Source organism: Phacochoerus africanus, chromosome 4, assembly GCF_016906955.1.
Source record: "Phacochoerus africanus isolate WHEZ1 chromosome 4, ROS_Pafr_v1, whole genome shotgun sequence".
In the NCBI taxonomy this organism is placed as follows: domain Eukaryota; kingdom Metazoa; phylum Chordata; class Mammalia; order Artiodactyla; family Suidae; genus Phacochoerus; species Phacochoerus africanus.
In genome coordinates, this window is record NC_062547.1 from 103,466,897 (window position 1) to 103,486,680 (window position 19,784).

Here is a 19,784-nt window from a genome sequence, read left to right on the forward strand (position 1 = left end):
ATATTATAAAACTGAATTTAAGAGTGCATTAAAAGGATCATATACCATGATCAAGTGGGATGTATTCCAGGGCTGCAAAGATGGTTCACTATCCACAAGTCAGGGTGATGATACACTACCTTAACAAAATGAAGGCTAAAAATCATAATTATCTCAGCAGAGGTGGAAACAGATCTGAAAACCCAAAAACCGTTTATGATAAAAACTCTCAACAAAGTGGATATATAGGGTACATACCTCATCATAATAAGGGCCATACACGACCAGCCCACAGCTATCCTTATACTAAATTGTAAAATGATGAAAACTTTTTCTTTAAGAGTAGGAAAAAGACAAAGATGCCCACTCTCACTGCTTATATTCAGCATAGTATTGGAAGTCGTAACCACAGCAGTTTCACAAGAAGAATTTAAAAGTATTCAAACTGGAAAGGAAGACATAAAACTGTCACTATTTGTGGATAACATATTATGTAGAGAAAACCCTAGAGTCTCCACCAGAAACTGTTAGAACTAATAAAGAAATTCAGTAAAAGTGCAGGATACAAAATCGGTATACAAAAATCAGGTGCGTTTCTGTATACTAATAACAAACTATAAGGAAGAAAAATTATCCCATTTACAATGACACACACACACACCGCAAACACTCTGAATAAATTTAACTGCTGTGAGACTCATCCACTGGTAAGTATAGGACAGTGATGAAAGAAACTGAAGAAGACACAAGTAAATGGAAAGTTACTCCATGCTAATGGACTGAAAGAATATTGTTAAAATGTCCACATTACCCAAAGCAGTCTACGATTCAGTGCAATCTCTGTCAGTATTTTAATGTCACTTTTCATAGAAATAGAAAAAACCATCCTCAAATTTGTATTGAACCACACAAGACCCCAAATAACCGAAACAATCTTGAGGAAAACAAGCAGGAGGCATCATGCTCCCTGTTTTCAAACCATATTACAAAGATATAGTAATCAAAATAGTTTGGTACTGGCATAAAAACAGACACATATAGACATATAGATAACTAGAAAGAATAAAGAGGCCAAAAAATAAACCCATGCATATGTGGTCAGTTAATTCATGGTAAAGGAGCCAAGAATACACATGGGGAAAAGATAGTCTCTTCAGTAAATATTGTTGGCAATTGGACCTATCTCAAACCATAGACAAAATTAACTTAAAATGGGTCAATGACTTAAATATAAGACCTGAAAAACATAAAACTCCTACAAGAAAACATAGGCAGTAAGCTCTTTGACATCTGTCTTGCAGTGACTTTATGGATTTGACACCAAAAGCAAAGGCAACAAAAGCAAAAACAAGTTTGGCTACATCACAACTAAAAAGCTCAGCATAGCAAAAGAAAATACCAACAAAATAAAAAGGGAACCTACTGAATTTTACAAATCAGATATCTGATAATGGCTTGATATCCAAAATATATTCAGAACTAATACAACTCAATAGCAAAAAAATAAAACATGGGCAGAGAATTGAGATAGGCATTTCTCTAAAGACATACAGATAGCCATCAAGTAAATGAAAAGGTGCTCAACATCATTAATAATCAGGGAAATACAAATTGAAACCACAGTGAGACATCACTCACATTTGTTAGAATGGCCATCATGGGAGTTCCCATTGTGGCTTCAGCGGGTTGAGAACCTGATTAAGTGTCCATGAGGATGTGGGTTCGATCCCAGGTCTTATGCAGTGGATGAAGGATCCAGCATCCCCACAAGCTGTGGTATATAGGTTGAGGATGTGCCTCGGATTTGGCGTGGCTGTGGCATAGGCTGGCAGCTGCAGCTCCGATTCAACCTCCAGCCTGGGAACTTCTGTATACCACAGGTGTGGCCCTAAAAAAGACAAAAAAAAAAAAGTTCTCATCACAAAAGATTTTTTTTCTAAATATGGTGGTGAATGTTAACTAGACTTATTGTGTTATTTCACAATATATGTAAATATGTAATCATTATGCTGTACAGCTGAAACTGTGTCGATTTATACCTCAAAAAGTGAAAACTAGGAATTCCCATAGTAGCTCAGTGGAAATGAATTCAACTAGGAACCATGAGGTTGCAGGTTGGATCCCTGGCCTCGCTCAGTGGGTTAAAGATCCAGCGTCACCATGAGCTGTGATGTAGGTTACAGATGTGGCTCAGATCCTGTGTTGCTGTGGTGTAGGCCAGCAACTGTAGCTCCTAATCAACCCCTAGCCTGGGAACTTCTGTATGCCATAGGTGTGGCCCTCCAAAGCGGGGGGGGGGGGCAGTAAAATCCGTAAAGGATATAAGAAACCAGATTGATAATTAGTTGCTCATGCCATTATCTCAGAGTACATGTTTATCTGCTTATTACTTAATACAAAGGACATACTAACAAAATATTAAAGAGAGCACAGTGATCCAATATGCTGAGTGGGTTAGCTGCCCAGTGAGCCCTTGAATATGAGAGAAGGGTAGATCACTGTGGAATGAATGGATACCATCTCTGAACACAATGTATCTTTTTCTTCAGTGACACTGGCCTTCAAAAAAAAAAAAAAAGTCTAGAGTAAAAGTTTTAGAATCACTATGGTCTATACACTTGATGGGGAGGAATTCAGTGTTTGGGATAAATAAGATACTTAGAAAGGACCATCTTATTTTCCCCCATTGATGGCTGTCTTCTGCTCTTTTAATTCTGAAAAGCCCATCTCCTCACAAGTCTCTTCTGGTTGGCCAGATTTTTGTACTTAATCCAGAAAATACAGAGCTCATTGATGGTTTTTGCTTGTCTTCGTAGGCAAAGGAGGAAACTTCCAAACAAAAATCTGATGGAAAAAGTACAAGTTAAAAGTTCACACTATTTGGTAAGTTGGGTGTTTGTTTTAAGTTGGGTTTTTGTTGTAATGGTAAAATTGTGTTTAAAACAAGTGTACCTTCTCCCAGCCTATGTGTTATAGGTGAGAGAAGCTAAGTCCCCTTAAGTATTTCATGTTCTCTTTATACTCTTGGCATGAAATGCACATTGCAAAATCTATAGAGTAATTTCCTGAAAAGCAGTAAGTGTGGAATGATGGTGCTACTGGAATGTTTAAAAACAGTAATGTAATTAAGAGCTCTTTATTATTCAGGGAGGCTCTTAAAAAAATAGACCATCTAAGTATAGTTGACTCTTTGAAACCCAGATGCTCATGACTGCAGGTTACTGAAGCCAGACAAAATTAGCACGTTATATCTTACAGTGAAAAGGCCTTGTGATATTACACAAAATACAAACACATGGTGGGGTAGGGAGAAGGAGTCCCCTAGGATCTGGTGGTAATTACAGGGTTTTGAGAAGAGGACAAAGGAAAAGATTGACAACTTTGGTTTATCTTGGTTTTGGAAAATAAAGCGTTATGTTTGATTCTACTTAATGGTGACTGAAGAGCTGGGAATCTCAGATCTGTCTTGAGAGCTGGGCCCTTATTAACTTCAGAGAGAAGAGGTCTTGTTCTAAGCCATAAAAGCCTATAACCAGTTACTGCCAAAAACCTAAAAGAAATCAAAATGTAAGTTAAATTGGATTAGGCTCTCTCACCATGATCCTCTTGTATTTCCTATAAAGAAGGAAGGTACACTGATTAGAACTGCTCCAAAGATTTTTCCCCAAAATTATACGATGAAACTTTTATCTCCTCTCATGTCTACTTCTGGGAAATTCCTCTTGATCTGTTATCTAGTGCTTCTGCTGAACATAACATTTATTATGCCTCTGACAAGAAAGTTATCACATGGCTCACTGGATTTTCTTTGAATTTTTCAAGGTATCTGCATAGACAATCTTCAGCTGGTAGATGGTGACTTTTTGAAGAACAAAAGGCTTGGACAACAAAATTTTTCTGGGTGGCTTCTAGTGGTATTTGTTGTCTTTTGACATCCTCAACATTGTTTGTTATTCTTTTCCTGGAAAGAAACTGAATTTGTCTGGTTCATCTGTGTCATTATACTGAGTAGTGATAAATGTTGAATTTTTAAAAATTGCTTTCAGTTGGGAGAGAAAGGAACTTTATATTTCTAAGAGCTATATTTGATAGTTTCTTAAAGCAGCACACACAAAAGGAAAAACCTTTGCAAACTTTTGCACATTCTACCCATAGTGCCTGAAAATCTCATTTGTATTTTCAGTCTGCACTTAATTTTGTTGTTGTTATCATTTGGAAAACAATGCTTTACATATTCTTCAGTGTTCTGACTTCTCATTACCCCTTTCCTCTTGAGCTTTTGAAACTATATTTGATGTTTCTTTGGTTAATGTGGCTAAGTCAAACAAAATACTGTACATCGGGCACTTATCTCCTCTTGAGCTGCTAATAATAGATGACCTGGACAGATGAAGAAGCACCACATCTCTTTTCAGGCGGAACTCTTCTTTAACAGAGGCTAGGACTTCAGTATCTGACACCCAGCACAGGCCTGCTGAGGATAACTGATTCAAGTCCGAAGAGTGAAATGCAGACCGTCACTGCATAGCAACTTCCAAGAATAACAAAATCTCATTCTTAAAATACTCACATGACTTGAACTCTGGTTTACTGCATTAAGCTCTGCTTTCCATCCTCTCTACATAAAGCTAAGCAGCACTTGTTTTCTTAGAGCCATTGCCACATTAGTCTCTGCACTGTACAGCACTGGCTTCATGGAAGTTGGGTTTACCAAATACAAAAACAAACTTCTACATTAAAACACACAAACAAAAAGACCTAACATTTAAAAAAATCTGCTTTTTACCCCATAGCAACTTGAGAACTAGGGTCTGATATCCTACAATTTTGTTTTCTCAATATCATTGATGAAATTAAATATTTATCAAAATCCCATTTTTATTTCTTGGTACTTAAAGCAGAAAAAGATATCAGGTACACATCCTAAAACTGATTTGGAGTTTCTTGTTTCAGAGAAGACAGCCTTCCTTAGTATCTGTTTAAACTATGTATTAGAACTTAGTTGACTTCACTAAAAATAAGTAACATCACCAATACTGTCTAATTGGAGGTGGGGGGCAAGCAAAAATAACAGTATTGCTTATAATGGGCATCTGATTTTGTTAATACTCTCTAAAAATTCTCTTTAAAAATCATGTGTTTGGAGTTCCTTTTGTGGCTCAGAAGGTTACAAACATGACTAGTATCTATGAGGATGCGGGTTCGATCTCTGGCCTTGCTCAGTGGGTTCAGGATCCGGCATTGCCATGAAATGTGGTGTAGGTCACAGGCGTGGCTCAGATCTGATGTTGTGGTGGCTGTGGCTGTGGCGTAAGCTGGCAGCTACAGCTCCAATTTGACCCCCAGCCTTCGAATTTCAATATGCCGTGGGAGCGGCCCTAAAAAGACAGAAATAATAATAAAATAAAAATCATGTGTTATACCAATGGGATTTCTCACTCACTTCAGATGTCTCTGTCCTATCAGAGATGCAGACATTATTCTAAATCTTGGAAATATAAGGCAGGATGATGGTAACTAAACAGACCTTTTCAAGGCACTACCAAGAAAATAAACACTTTTCCTGAGGGATTTTAACTATGTGTCTAATTCATCCATTTGAGAAGTAAAAGTTGTTTTTTAAAAAAAGTAAAACCTTTGACATTGACAGATGTATTAAGCAAGGATGTGGCTGCAGTATTACTCATTTCCATGAATATATACAAGTATTTTTAAATTATGTACCAAAATCAGACATTTGAGAAATGCCTATAGAAGTAAACATTTAAGGTATTTTGAATATGCCTGTTTATTACAAATGTCTTCAAGACTTGGGTATTTGCTGGTAATTAATGATGAATTGAGTAAGCTACAGGATCTAAATTAGTCCTTTTTCATCCATCTAATTTGGAGGAAATAATTACAAATATGTGCTTTGAGGTAAATAACACTTTTTTATTGCCAAAAAGAGTTTTGCAATTGTTGTGGCAATACTGTGTCTATTTAGAAAAATGGACTTCTTCAAAAGCAGATGAAAATAGGTTCCTCAGGTGACCAAAGCTAAAAACCACTATTTCCATGTTTCATTAATCAAGACATAATGATTCAATTAAAGAAAAATATTTTACATTAAAATCTTGGCTTTGTATTTTTTTAGAAGTAAAACATTTGGTTTATTTTAGTCTTCAAACCATTAAGCTATGCAATATGTACAAAAATAGAATTGTAAACACATTTATGTCCAGAAAAGTCCCCATTACATAGTATATTAGAACACGTTGAGATTTTCCATATCATTTTCCTTTATCTTTCTTACATTGTGCAATGTATTTTAAAAATTCATGAAAGATTTCAATTCCAGCATAATACACTGTCTTCACTTAGCCTCTCATTTACTCGGAACTGCAATGCCTTACTGGCAATAAGTGCCAATAACAAGTTACACAGGGATTATAAACTAAGGCAGATAAGGAACGGGGAGAGGAAGCATCCACCTACCTAAGAATCAATAGCTTTCAGGTTCAACTTCAAATGAAAGATTTCTCTTCTAGACCTGAAGGCACTCTGCCTTTTCAGAAGGGACACTACTAGTCAGGGTCCCTCAGGAAACAGCACATTCAAGTTAGGATTATCTGAGGAGGGTTCTATAAAAGGCATTTTGTGGGTTTGTGGTTTTGGGTTTTTTTGTTTGTTTTGTTTTGTTTTTTTTTAATGAAAGCAGGGGAAGGATGTATGGAAACCCCAGGTCCAGCCAGGACTAGTTGAAGCCAGGCTCCCACTTTACCCCCCACAATAAAGGGATGAAAAGAGGACACACTTACTAGAATGCAGAGGTGTGGGAGGCTGTGTGGGAAGAGGGCCACCTCTCTGGAGACCTTCAGCTGGGGGAGGCCAGCCCGAAGCAACCTGCAAGAGGACTGGGAGAAGAAACATCCCCATCTACTCTCTCACACCCCAGCCCGAATCTGCCCTCCGGGGTGATGTGCTGAAAGCCAGAGGACAAGGAAGCCTCAGGATGTGGCCCTACAACAAGTCAGCCCCAGGGTAGGCAGTAAGGGGGAGATGTGGAGAACAGATCAGGGCTGTTCTGGCTCAGTCATTGCTCTAAGTGTTCGTGATTCAGTGGCTGCTACTGTTCAAAGTCTTCCAAGGAGGCTGACAGAACTTAGGGATGACAAACATGGGAGAAGGCTGTGGGGAGTACAGGGCTTGGAGATCACAGGGCTTAAGTATAAGGTACTTTACTTTTTCCATAGTGTGGAACCCATCACTTGGGTTTACATTTCGAGGCAATGCCTGTACATGGGACAATGCATGACAATGCATGGTGGCAGTAACCCACTGATGAAAAAGTCAACAGCCAATCTTCACAGGAAGGGTCACGTGAATAGGAGTTGAAGGGAAAAGAAGCATTTTCACTGGGTGCTAAGACAACCTTCTCTAGTTTGAAAATATTCACCTTCAACAACAGTTTGGAGATGACACATCACAGAAACTGGCGGGGAACAAATTCTTATAGCTGTGCAAGCTTTTCATCTTGTAGCCACACTCTGATTTTATCAAAATTCTTATCCATCCAACGTATGTTTTCCTCAATGGTTTCAATGGTTTGTTGGACACAACGGAGCTGAGACCCATTTTCCTTCAAAGAGCTGAAGAATTCTTTTACCTTGTAAAGAAAAATCAGGTTTTTAAAGATTTTATTTTATTGAGTCACACATATATAAGTTCAGCCTAGTTAAAAGAAGACTGAGGCCAAAATTCCAACATTTGTCAAACTTCTACACAGAAGGTTGGGCCAGGTGTCTGGATATGATTATGTGTATAAGCTATATGAAATGAGCTCATGCCTCATGATGTCAAGTTTTGTGTTTTCTCTCTGCAGCTTTTTTATTTATTCGCAGTTGCCAGATTCTAAAAGACATCACTGTTTGACTCTTTTATAATTAAGTTTTAATCAAGTGTATATATTTAATGTGTATTCTGCTATGTACACACAGATGCAAACTTAATTTTTTAAACATATCTGAAAAAGCAGACGGTGCAGAGCATCTTCTTTGCCAAGCAAAACAGTTTCAGCCACTGAGTGTAGACTTTCTCCATGGGCCTGGCCTTGTATGTTATTATAGCAACACTGCGGGGAATGGGGTTCTTAGCAGTTTGTGGTGGTAATACCCTAAACCTTGCCAATTTTTTTTTTTACCCTAATCCGCAATTTATGTGTTGTTCCCTCAAGATAAAATCCACACAAAGTTCCCCGTGATTTGAGAGAGATAGGAGACACTTGGCTATCTCCTTGAAAATGTCTTTGCTATTGTTTCACCGCTGGGTGTTTTATCCCCTATAAGCTCATGTGAAGAATAGGCTGGCTTTGCAACAACATGGACCATTGTGCTTCTCTGTTTCACTTTTAAGGGTCCTTAACCTTTTTCTGTAAGTTGTCACAACATTAATCCATCAATTTTTGATTTCGTAGACAGGAAGCAAGTCTAGGCCAAGATGTATTATTTATTCAGCATAGATTCCAGACAGTTAATTCCTTAAAAATCCATGTCATAATAATATCATAAGTTTGGGAATAAGAGGGGGGTAAGAATAGGCTTTAGAAAGATCAAGTTCCAATTCTAAATGATTCAGGGTTGTTTTAAAGTTTTATTTCTGTAGAAACTTCCAGTGAGCTGAAGCCATGCTCCTGCTATAGCAACCCAGGAAACACCCCGCTTTGGTGTCCTACCTTCAACTGTACCTCAACCTACTGTTTCGTACTCTCAGAACTCAAGATTAGTTGATAGGCAATTAAAAAATCACTCTGAGTACTCTTCAAACCACGTCACTAATTTTACTAACTGGCCCAATTAATTAATTAATCCTGAAGGAGTCTATCATGAGAGTGCCACTAAAAAACAGACCTCCAAGGGCTGTGACAAAGCAAGCTGTTAACCCCTGCTCTCCAGCTTATCCTGACCCCAATTTATTGCTATTTTTACTGGCCTTGGGAAATTCAGCTTCTCCACTGAGCATGTATTTGATTCAAACCTGCCTCCTTGAGAATTTTTCTATGCAATCAGAAGTCTGATATAAGGGTAAAATAAACAAACAAAAAAACAGGCTTATCCTACTAATCTGTTTGACCTTGAGTAACTTGATTTAACTTCTCTGGGACTCAGATTCCTCATCTGTCACAGTGAAGGGTGTTAGTGAGGATGTAGTTATGTAATCTGTGTGAAGAGCAGGACCTAAAGCCCAGCCTGTACCAAGGATTCACCCTCATCCATTCCCTCATGAATATTTACTCTGGTACTTACTCATCCCTCTGGCTTAATTACTGTGCAACCGACACTGAGCGTGGTCATGAGGCAAGCAAACACCCTACCCTCAGGGAGCTTATTCTACCTGGGAAGACACGCAGTGAACTACAATGACTCTGACTGCACTACTGTGGGGAAAATAAATAGGGCTGTGACAGCAACTAGGGAGGGGTGGCCTGCTTTGGAGAGAGTCATCTGGGGAGGTGACCTTTGAGCTGGGATCTCTAAAGAAAAATGCAAGCCTTTCCAGTCAAAAGTTAGGGAAAAGGCAAGCCAGGCAAAATAAGAAAAAAGTACAGAGGCTCAGAGCCAGGAGAAACACCTGGTAGCCCAGGAGCGGGAGGAGGCTGAGGGGCTAGATAGAGTGGGTGAGGGCGAACACAGGAGTGTGTGAGAAGTGGCTGGAGAGGCGGGCAGGAGCCAGGTAAGCAGAGGTGTAAGGTTTTTTTGCAAGAGCAATAGGCAGGGTTTCAAGAAAGGGTCCGTCATGGATAGGTTTTCATTTTTTTTAAATTTAATTTTTATTAGAGTATAGTTGATTTACAGTATTGTATCAATTTATGCTGTACAGCATAGTGACCCAGTCATATATATATTCTTTTTCTCACACTATCTTCCATCATGTTCTATCCTAGAGACAGTATAGTTCCCTGTACTGTGCAGTAGGACTTCATTGCTTATCCATTCTAAATGTCATAGTTTGCATCTACCGACCCCAGACTCTGCATCCATCCCATTTTTAAAGGTGGTTTTGGCAAAGTGGCAGGAGGGAGGCTAGTTGCGAGGCTGTCACCATAGGCCAAGCAAGAGATGAGAAAGGCTCAGCTGGGGTAAGAGCACGAAAGTGCATGGATACGGTGCAGCTGCTGGGGGCAGAGCCAACAGGACTCAGGGATGAATCAGATATGAGGGGAAGTAAGGGCTGAAGATGATGCCTACATTTTAAATGTCAGGAGGACACGCTCTGTTCTGACAGCATCTTGGGCTCTTTCACTTACCTGCCCCACCTCAGGATTTTTGCACCTGATGTTTCCTCTGCACACAAAAGAGTTATCTGCATTTCCTTCCACATCTGCTCAGATGTCTGCTCTTCATAGTACAAGGCATCTCCCTCACCCAGTCACTCTCTCCATACCTTATTCCATCTTCAGAGCACAGAACCACCTGATGTAGGGTGATCTGTCTGTAATTGTCTGACACCTCCACAGAATTTAAGCTCTATGAGGGCAGGGGCTTCGTCTAGCCTATTCATCATTGTAGCCCTGGAAACTTAACCCACACCTGATGCAGAGTAAGAATGTAGTATGTCTTGAATTAATTGATGAGAAAATAAATAAACAAGTCAATGAATGAAATGTTTTGTTGCTAGTGGTCTACGGACACCTATCTTGCCACACCCTGTGATGGCCCTACAATCATCACACAGAACACTTAAACTGTTGACTTCACCAGAGTTCAAGCTTGAATTATTATGTGCAAGTTAGTTTTACAAGCCTGGGTGAGGCTACGAAAAAAATGGAGGAAAGATAAGGGTTGTGATATTTCCTTTGCATTTTCAAAGCATTCTCCCTCCATCAAGCTAGATCATGGTGCAACAAGACTCCACAATGGAACTGTTCCTAAAAAAGTTAATAACTCATAGTGTTTTCTTATCTTCCTTTGGTTGCTAGGAAGCTGTGATTAATTTAGGGTACGATTGCAATAAATTTTCCTAAGCATAAATCCCTCATACGACTACCTCTTTCTGAACACTATGTAGCTTAGCGTTCTTCATTTTAACATTATTTTATATATGGACCTAATAAATTGCCTGAAAATCTTTCTGAAGGTCAATGCTACATAAATAAGTAATAGGAAATCATGAACTTGGAGAACAGTGGAGAACCTAGCTTCCAGACCTGCCTCTTTCAAAATAACCAGATGATCACTTCTGTCATGTATACCTCTAATAATCACTTTTAACATCCTAACAGGGATGAAATATCTAAAGTAATTTTTTAAACCCTAAAATTGTAACGGCACAGCTAAGACTTAACATGTTTGGGAAGAGGCACCGTTTTCAGTATTTTCTTTGTAACTCATTTTGCTCATGTCAAAAACACCATACTGAACAAAACATACATCCAGAAAAACATACACAAAAATATCTAAAAGGAACATTACTATGTGACAAAATACATTTCTAACTCAAAGTTGTTGAGTTCTGTTTCGTTTTGTTTTTACTTCTTCAAGCCATACTAAAAATACATTTCTAACTCAAAGTTGTTTTGTTTTTACCTCTTCAAGCCGTGCTCTTGTCGAGAATTGATTGGTTGTTCCAATTACCATGTGGGCTATGGAATTTGAGCCAAGTTCAAACCTAGAAACAGAAATTGTCAGAATGTATCATGAAATACCCATTCATTTGACATGTATTTGAAGTGCCTCACATATGCTACAGCAATTAACTAAAAACTGGTTAGATACAAAAAAGATAAGACGTTATCCTGTGCTCCAATGGGTTAAGATCTAGCTGAAAAAAACAAGCACACCAGCCACTGAATAAAAGATTAAGTACCTTAAAGAAAATGATAAAAGTAGTTAGATAAGGGCTATTTAACAAGCAGAAATACTAAATGGAAGACTTAGGCTGAACTGTGCAGAAGAAGGCTTCAGACAGGTCACTGGGTACAAGAAGAGCCTATTCCAGATGGAAAATTTAACTAGCGAGATTGATTAGTTAGTGCTGAATTAGAGTTTTCAATTTTCTAAGGATATTTTAAGTACCTCTATTTCCTATCTTCTGAAAAAAAAAAAAATCCCTTTAGGTTACTGCTGTTATTTTTACAAACAGAGCCAAAACACAGCCAAGTTCAGGACTGTTTCCCAGTCACAGCACAGTTTTTGGCACTACTTACTTTTGTACAAGTTGGTTCCAATTTTCCCTCAGAAACTGCCAGGCCAATGGATATCCCACCGGGTTTCTGCCGATAGCTCTAAGGATATATGGAAACTCTTGAGTTTTTATTATATCTCCCTTAAAACTTTGATCTAGTAGCCTAGAATGATTAAGACAAGAAGTGTTAGCAATGTATGGGCCCTGAAAAAGTTACAAACGACTTGAATGAAGTAATTTGTGAAAGAAAAAAGTCAATCTGCCAATAATAAAGACCCCAAGGATAAATAGGTTACCAGAGCCCTGAGCAATTCACTATAGCAACAGAATAGTAAAAACTAACATTTATGTAGTGTTTACAACACCCATTCACTTGTATTCTCTCATCTGCTCACAAGAGTAGTTAAAATAGGTACATTATCTATTTCCAAATGTATTAAAGACACACAAATACATACTCCTTTAAATATTTCTGCTAACATCTGCTGCTCCCTAATTATTTACCGTATACATTAGATGTGTGCCCTCTTACAGAAATGTTCCCAGCAGAAAACAGTCCCTGGCCCCAGTAACAAAAATAGATGCCAGAAGGATCTGATCTAATTTAATTCTGCTTGGCTCCGTGAACATGGATGAATTACTCACCACTGAAGCTTTTCTTTATTTTGGCTCATACTGAGAGCAAATTCAATGTGGTTTTTCTCGGTACTGGACAATGACGATTGATATTTACTATAAAGAAAATCCCATCCTTCAGGGTCCTGGGCGCCCACAGCAAACACAGCCACAGTCACGTCTCTGGGCAGGCTGTGGGAAAGAACACAACTGCTGAGAGACTGAGATGAAGGAAGTGTGTGTGCATGCCCAAGGGTGACCTGTTATGAAATGATCAGAGAAGCATGCCTGGAAATACAAACCAAAATAATCTCTTTCCTTCAGTTACAGTTTATGAAAAAGGCAAGAGAAAGTAACTAAAATTAGGTTTTAGGTAGCATTCTCAAAAATGTAATGTGAAATGCCACTTTTATAAATATCTCCATATCCAACATTCTTTAATGGTGTCTGATGACATGACAGGTGCTCAGTGTTTAAGCCAAAAGAAGAAATTCAAACTAGACTCAAGATGCAGTCCCTGAACAAAAGTCAAGAATACAAGAGGACCACTGTCTGTAAGCACTTCTTTCTTTTTTTAAATTTTTTTAGGGCCGCATCCTCAGCATATGGAAGTTTCCAGGCTACGGGTCAAATCAGAGCTACAGCTGCTGGCCTATGCCACAGCCACAGCAACACCAGATCTGAGCCGTGTCTGAGACCTACACCACAGCTCATGGCAACATCGGATCCTTAACCTACTGAGCGAGGCCAGGGATCAAACCTGCATCCTCATGGATACTAGTCAGGTTTGTGACTGTTGAGCCACAGCAGGAACTCCTGTAAGCACTTCTTTAAATGGAAATGTGTACATAGTTGGCTTAATATTTCCGGGATGGAATTTAAGCCCCCAATATAAAAAGACTTTAGTAGAGCAAAAATAAATTTCCAGATATCGAAAGATCCTACTTTGCATAGCAGTGTTAGCAACTCCTGTAAAATGTCCCCCCCCCCCACCCCCAACTTCCTGTTAGGGGCTTGAGAGGCTTGAAGAAGCTACCATGAGAGGCAATGCCTCTGTTCCTGTCCAGTACAGCTGCCTCAGTTCTGATAAGGCTTGGTATCCTTGGCTGTATGAAACAGGAACTATTCTAACCCCATTCTAACCCTACCGATACTGACTTTTGTCGCCTCCTAGCACTTCTTAAAACAGAAAGTTGAAAGGTACATAATCTTTAAAAAATCTTTTTTCCCAAAAAGAGCAGCAGGGAAAACTTGTCTATACTTATTTTTTCTCCCAATATTTAGCACTGATAATGGAAAACAGAAAAGATACCCTTAACATGAGCAAACTGGTTGTTTGGTAAGAACAGACCTCAAATTTCCATCAGCTTCCTTCCACTGTCTGAAGTAGCCTTCTGCCAGCTGCACACACGGCTGATACTTGCGCACACAGGCGAGCAGGAGCAGCTGACTCCGCAGCAGTCGCTCTGAGATGGAGCCCTCGTCTGTCCAGGTCTGCTTATCAATGAGGTCCCTCAGCAGCCTGATGAGAAAGGCCTGCAAGAATGCCACAAATATCACCAGTACTGCCCCAGGTCATCTCATGGTTTATATAATCCAATATATCCTCAGGTGTTGGGGATCATTTTTTTTTTTTTGGCCCACCCGCAGCATGTGGATGTTCCCAGGCCAGGGATCAAACCCACACCACAGCAGTGGGGACCCAAGCTGCTGCAGTGACCACACCAGATCCTTAACCTGCTAAGCCAAAAAAGAACTCAGAGGGATTATTTTTTTCAAGCTTAATCTTGAAAAAATTTTAGTTTTTCCAAAACCATGCAATTCTGTTTATATTTCATTATAAAAGAGGTCAAAAGCAGGAAATAAATGATTTCAGTATCTGCCTAACAGTCTTTTACAAATATATTCTTATCTAATTAAAATCAGGATGAACTGCTACTTGTAAAACTAAAATAGTCAGCTAATACGACCAAATTTTGAGACTAAATTGTAAGAGCAAATTACACAAGACTTCATTACATTTTGCCAAAAATAACACCTCTGTGCCTTTTGCTTAAGAACATGAGTCCCAGAAAACCTTAATAGCAACTGTTACAATACAAAAGTAAAATGAAATAAAGGATTAGTTAAAGGAAGGGAATTACAAATCTATGATGACTAAATTCAGAATCTAACAGTGTGGTGTCTATTTTTAGGGCCAAAATAAAACCAAATCTTTGTTGGTCAGTCCAAATACTGAGGTAATTTTGGTTTACTTTTCTTTAATATATGTCAAGGGGTTTATACACACACACAACACACACAACACACACACACACAATGGTGAGAACTCTTCCACGCCTACACAAATGCAAACCAGTTACCTAATTATTCCACTTATTTCAGGCTTTTACCTTGAATTGAGTTTCCACTTCATTCATGTCTCTTTTCTCCATTAACTTATACATAGGTATCAGCTCATTCAAACCCTGAAACACTGGCATGATTTCAGTTTCATGTTTCAAGTACAGGGTTAAATCCAAGGCTTTTTCAATTGATAGCTTTCCAATGCTGGTCAAAAGATACCAGGGTTAGCCGTTTAAGAGAAAAATTAGGAAACCAACTCTTTGTTTCAAAGGATGTTTTAACAATCATGCAGCAAGATATTCAACCAGATATAAATGCCCCCACTTACAAGTAATGACCTTTCTGTGGATATCCTTCCCGTCACATATAACACAACCTCTGGCATGTTTACACTGTGAAGGTATTCTGTCAAGTAACAGAGCTAGGGTCAACTTGTGGTTCAGATGAAATGGGGGCACATCAGCATCTGTCCCTCTTTCAAACAGCATTGTGTGCTGAACTTCCAGAGTGAAATGGTCAATTTGATCAAAGACCCTTCAGGAAACCTCATCAGAGACTGCCACTCAGTCAAAAGTCTGATTTCCTGGAATCAACACATCCTTGTGTCCATGTTAAAAAGAAACTGAATATAGATATAAACTCTTCACAACAGAGGGTTGGCGTTAAAGGCCTCAGTGGTAAGGTGTATGCTCGTGTTAAGTAGACACAAAGCTCCCTAAGATTTAAGCAGTAATAAGCTTTGGAGGGGGATATATGTAGGCAATAGAATCAGGTAGATAAGCACACCACCCTTGATCCACTCTTGCTTTCTGTTACCTCAAGAGGCCCAGAAAAGGAAGAAGTCAACTGTTAGAGCAGAGGGACAGGGGGATGAGACTTAGAGTCTTCCCTCCCATTGGGGTGCCTGCCCTTAGACTTCAGTTCTGCCTGAATATTGAAGAAGTCTGAATTTTAGGCTTGGGGGACATTTCCTGAAAATCCATTGTCATAGGCAAATAAAGGAGTGAACACTATCCTTAACCACTCAAAGATCATCTGGTTGGGCCACATTTTATGAGCTGCTGTTATCCTTTTGATGAATGAACTGAATGCCATGGAATTTGAGTTCAATGCCATAAAGATGCTGTGAAGCTCAGGCATCCACTTTGGGTGGGGTGGGGGGGCCATCCCTCCTTTAATCCAAAAGAGGTAATGCCAACAACTTGTGCCTGGGCCACTTGGTCTTCTAAGACTTCAGGGTTGTTAGAGACCCTGCAGGGAAGAAACCTGATCAGTTACAGCAGGGCCAGGAAAAGCTTTTAGAGACCAGGTAAGGGGCTTCTCTCCAGGATGTTGGTCTTTTGGTTTTCTGCATGCTTGCCTGAGTCTGATCTGAGATATAACGAAAAAGACTGAAGTACAGATTCATTCCTTTCGTTTAGTCAGCAGACCCTGGTAAGAAGTTAATCCTAAGGCTAAAAGCAACCTTGAAGTGTGAGAAGAATTTAGGAGAAAACACTCTTCAACGTCTTATTAGCAATCAGTCATTTTTATCTTTAGAAATCAAGGACTTGAAGGATAACAGCAGCTTTCAGAAATAAACCAGGACCTCAAGGAGCTTGCATTACCTGACAAGCTGAAATGCATTGTTAATGAGACTGGCCCGATCATTACTGCTGATTGCCGTGTGTGTTGTTTTTAGAAGGCCAGTCAAAGAATCCCATCCGTCATCTTCATAATGCACAATGTAATAGCCATTCATCCCCACATTAAATTTGATCCATTCCACCTCTTCTGGGAGGATGAGCACATCTAGAGCAAATAAAATAAATCATAGCTCCATTTTTTTTTTCTCTTGACCAGCAAAAGATTTTCTGATCAGAGGCTGGATAAGGAGACTGAGGCAAGTTTAATATTGAACACTTTGAATCCTGAAATGAGTTTCATATTGAATGCATTCTTTTTAGGAACCAGAAAACAGCATCCCAACAGATAAAAGCCAATATTAGTTCTAGACACCAATTTTGTGAGATAGATCTCTGAGAAGAAGGCTGCCATATTTCAGGCCATGCATATAACATAAGCCAGCAATGTTAAAATAAGGGGCAATTTCCTCTATTATCCCTCCTCCTCAGCATTATATAACTCAATTATTTTAGTCCCTATCCAGCAAGATACTGGCCTTCTTTTTTGCAACCAGACAGTACTTTCAACCCTATATTCTTCACTAGAAATTGAAAATCAAGGATCTGCTGAGGATAACGATTGACCTCATCCTTTTTGTTTCAACCAAGATAAATACCAAAGAAAACTTTTCTAAATCTTCCACATTTCCATAGTTCCTTCTTAAAGTAAGCTAGTTAGTTCCACAAGAAATTACCTGTTTTTGTCTTCAGCAAAAATCTTTGGATGGAGTCTGATTTGCTGGTGATGAATGTCAATGGGACATGCCACAGGTACCTAAAAGAAAGGAGGTTGCTCTGTCTAGTCATGGATTCAATTCAGCAAGCAGTTGTTAAATCCCCTACCATGTGCCAGGCACTGGCCAGTTAAGGAAGGATGGCGCCAAAACCTGCTATAGGGAAGAACTCAAAACATCCCCAGCCTATTTTCCAGCTTTGAAGGTGTTGCCAGATTGGCCACGATACCTTCCACTTGGACTTCTTGACTAGAGCTAGGAATCTGGGCTCCAGTGAGCCCTGGCAGCCTTAGCAGCGATTGCCTAAAGGGATCTCAGGGGGCCTAACTTAAACAATGTGACCACTAGTAATAGCACAAATTGACAGCATGTGCCTTTTAAACCATACACTGAGAACACAGCGTCACTTCCATGGAATTCCTTCCAAGGATGCATACGCTAAATCTGATTATGAAGAACCAGCAGAAAACCTAAATTAAAGGACATTCTAAAAAATAACTAGCCTGTACTCTTCAAAAACGTCAAGGTCAAGAAAGGAAGACTAAGCAACTGTTTCAGAAAAGAAGAACTTAAGAGATGTGACAATTAATACAATATGATCCTATATTATATCCTGAACCAGACTTTTTTTCTTTTGCTATAAATAGGTTATTAGTGGGATAAGTTGAATCAGGTTTACAGATTTGGTAATAGCATTGTACCAAGTTCATTTCATAATTTTGATAAAAGTACTAGGGTTACAGAAGTGTGTGCTCTTGTTTTTTAGGAAATACCATACTGAAGTATATCAGGGTAAAGAGGAATCATGTCTCCAATTCCAATCATGTCTCCAATATTTATTTATACACCATACATAGAAAAATAGATACAGATAGAGCAAAATTTCTGGAACTGTTTGCTATATTAAGTTATACAGAAGGAAAGAAAGCAAATGTAGTAAAGATTAACACATATATCTGGGTAAAGAATATATGGGAATTCTTTGTACTCTTCTTACAACTTCCTCCTAAATCTGAAATTATTTCAAAATTTAAAAACTTTGAAATAACATCCATCTAGGGATTTCCCATCATGGCTCAGTGGTAACGAACCCAACTAGTATCCATGAAGATGCAAGTTCGATCCCTGGCCTTGCTCAGCGGGTCAGGGATCCAGCATTGCCGTGAGCTGTGGTGTAAGTCTCAGATGCGGCTCAGATCCCGCATTGCTGCGGCTGTAGTGTAGGCAGGCAGCTGTAGCTCCAATTGGACCCTTAGCCTGGGAACGTCCATATGCTGCGAGTGTGGCCCTAAAAAGCAAAAAAAAAAAAAAAAAAAAAAGCATCCCAATGATGTCCTCTGCAAGCTAACCAACAGGAGTCAGTCTCTAACTCTGACATCCAAAGAAGAGACTCAAGTCTTTTGAATTTCTCAGAAATCACCTAACAGTTACCTCCCTGGCTCCAACCAGAATGCCAGGCACAACTGTAGTTTTGTAGCAATCACTTAGATTGGAGTTGATTTCAAGCCAGTAACTGGAAATTACCATCATATCTAACAACGACTCATGAGAATGGTAACATAATGGAATATCATCTTCATTTTGGTATAGAAGTCAACTTCATGGAATATATAGATTTGACTCAAATATATTCACAATAAAGGTAAAGGGCACAACTTCAAAAATAAGGTTTCATCCCACAGGGCCGATGTTACCTCGGCAACAAAATGAGTTTCTCCTTGTGAACATTACCCAGTTTCAGGGGCGTCATCCAGTCCTTTCACATAGTGCTCCTGCTTCACGTGTACGTTCCTCCCTCTCACTGTGACAGTTACCAGAGGAAAACCCTTCTGCAGGGTCCAGGTGTTCATCATGGTTTTCACATCAAGTCCTTCCTGTCGCCAGTGCTGGTTTAAAAGAAAGAGGCAGATGCGTGACCCACTTGGACCAACTTTAAGAAGAGGGAGAACCCAAACTTGTGCTCACAGGGCTGCAGCCAGTGAAGCTCTTCCTTGTCGCTTCCCCTGCTCCCTTTGCCTGCCGTCTGTAGCCACAATATGTCCATTAGAGCACCGTTTACTTTTCATTCTCCTCTTTTCTTATGCCTTGAGACCAGGTACTACACCTGGTTCTCCTGGGCACACCTTGGGCTTGGCACTGGGTACAAAGCAGGCATGTGAATGAATGAAAGGAGAGAAGGGAGTTCCTTTCATGTCTCAGTGGTTAACGAACCCAAATAGGAACCATGAGGATGCAGGTTCAATTCCTGGACTCGCTCAGTGAGTTAAGGATCTGGTGTTGTTGT

General features: G+C 39.4%; 2 protein-coding genes across 18 annotated transcripts in view; one reads left to right on the forward strand and one right to left on the reverse strand.

Moving 5' to 3' along the window:
* CAST (calpastatin) overlaps positions 1 to 6,093 on the forward strand; it is a 124,129-nt gene extending 118,036 nt beyond the window's left edge. For all 14 annotated transcript variants that reach the window (XM_047778341.1, XM_047778344.1, XM_047778343.1 and 11 more), the window contains 2 exons: positions 2,796 to 2,862; positions 3,802 to 6,093. In XM_047778341.1, the coding sequence (XP_047634297.1) occupies positions 2,796 to 2,846 (51 nt within the window). In that variant the 3' untranslated portion in view covers positions 2,847 to 2,862; positions 3,802 to 6,093. The remainder of the gene's footprint in view (positions 1 to 2,795; positions 2,863 to 3,801) is intronic.
* Positions 5,893 to 19,784, reverse strand: part of ERAP1 (endoplasmic reticulum aminopeptidase 1) — a 36,887-nt gene continuing 22,995 nt past the window's right edge. For 3 of the 4 annotated variants that reach the window (XM_047778325.1, XM_047778328.1, XM_047778327.1), the window contains exons 11-19: positions 19,232 to 19,386; positions 17,462 to 17,541; positions 16,710 to 16,893; positions 15,150 to 15,306; positions 14,108 to 14,292; positions 12,787 to 12,948; positions 12,164 to 12,304; positions 11,544 to 11,625; positions 5,893 to 7,627 (exon numbers count right to left, since the gene is read on the reverse strand). In XM_047778325.1, the coding sequence (XP_047634281.1) occupies positions 7,472 to 7,627; positions 11,544 to 11,625; positions 12,164 to 12,304; positions 12,787 to 12,948; positions 14,108 to 14,292; positions 15,150 to 15,306; positions 16,710 to 16,893; positions 17,462 to 17,541; positions 19,232 to 19,386 (1,302 nt within the window). In that variant the 3' untranslated portion in view covers positions 5,893 to 7,471. Of the gene's footprint in view, positions 7,628 to 11,543; positions 11,626 to 12,163; positions 12,305 to 12,786; positions 12,949 to 14,107; positions 14,293 to 15,149; positions 15,307 to 16,709; positions 16,894 to 17,461; positions 17,542 to 19,231; positions 19,387 to 19,784 lie in introns of those variants that run through there. The other variant, XM_047778329.1, reaches the window with a different exon arrangement.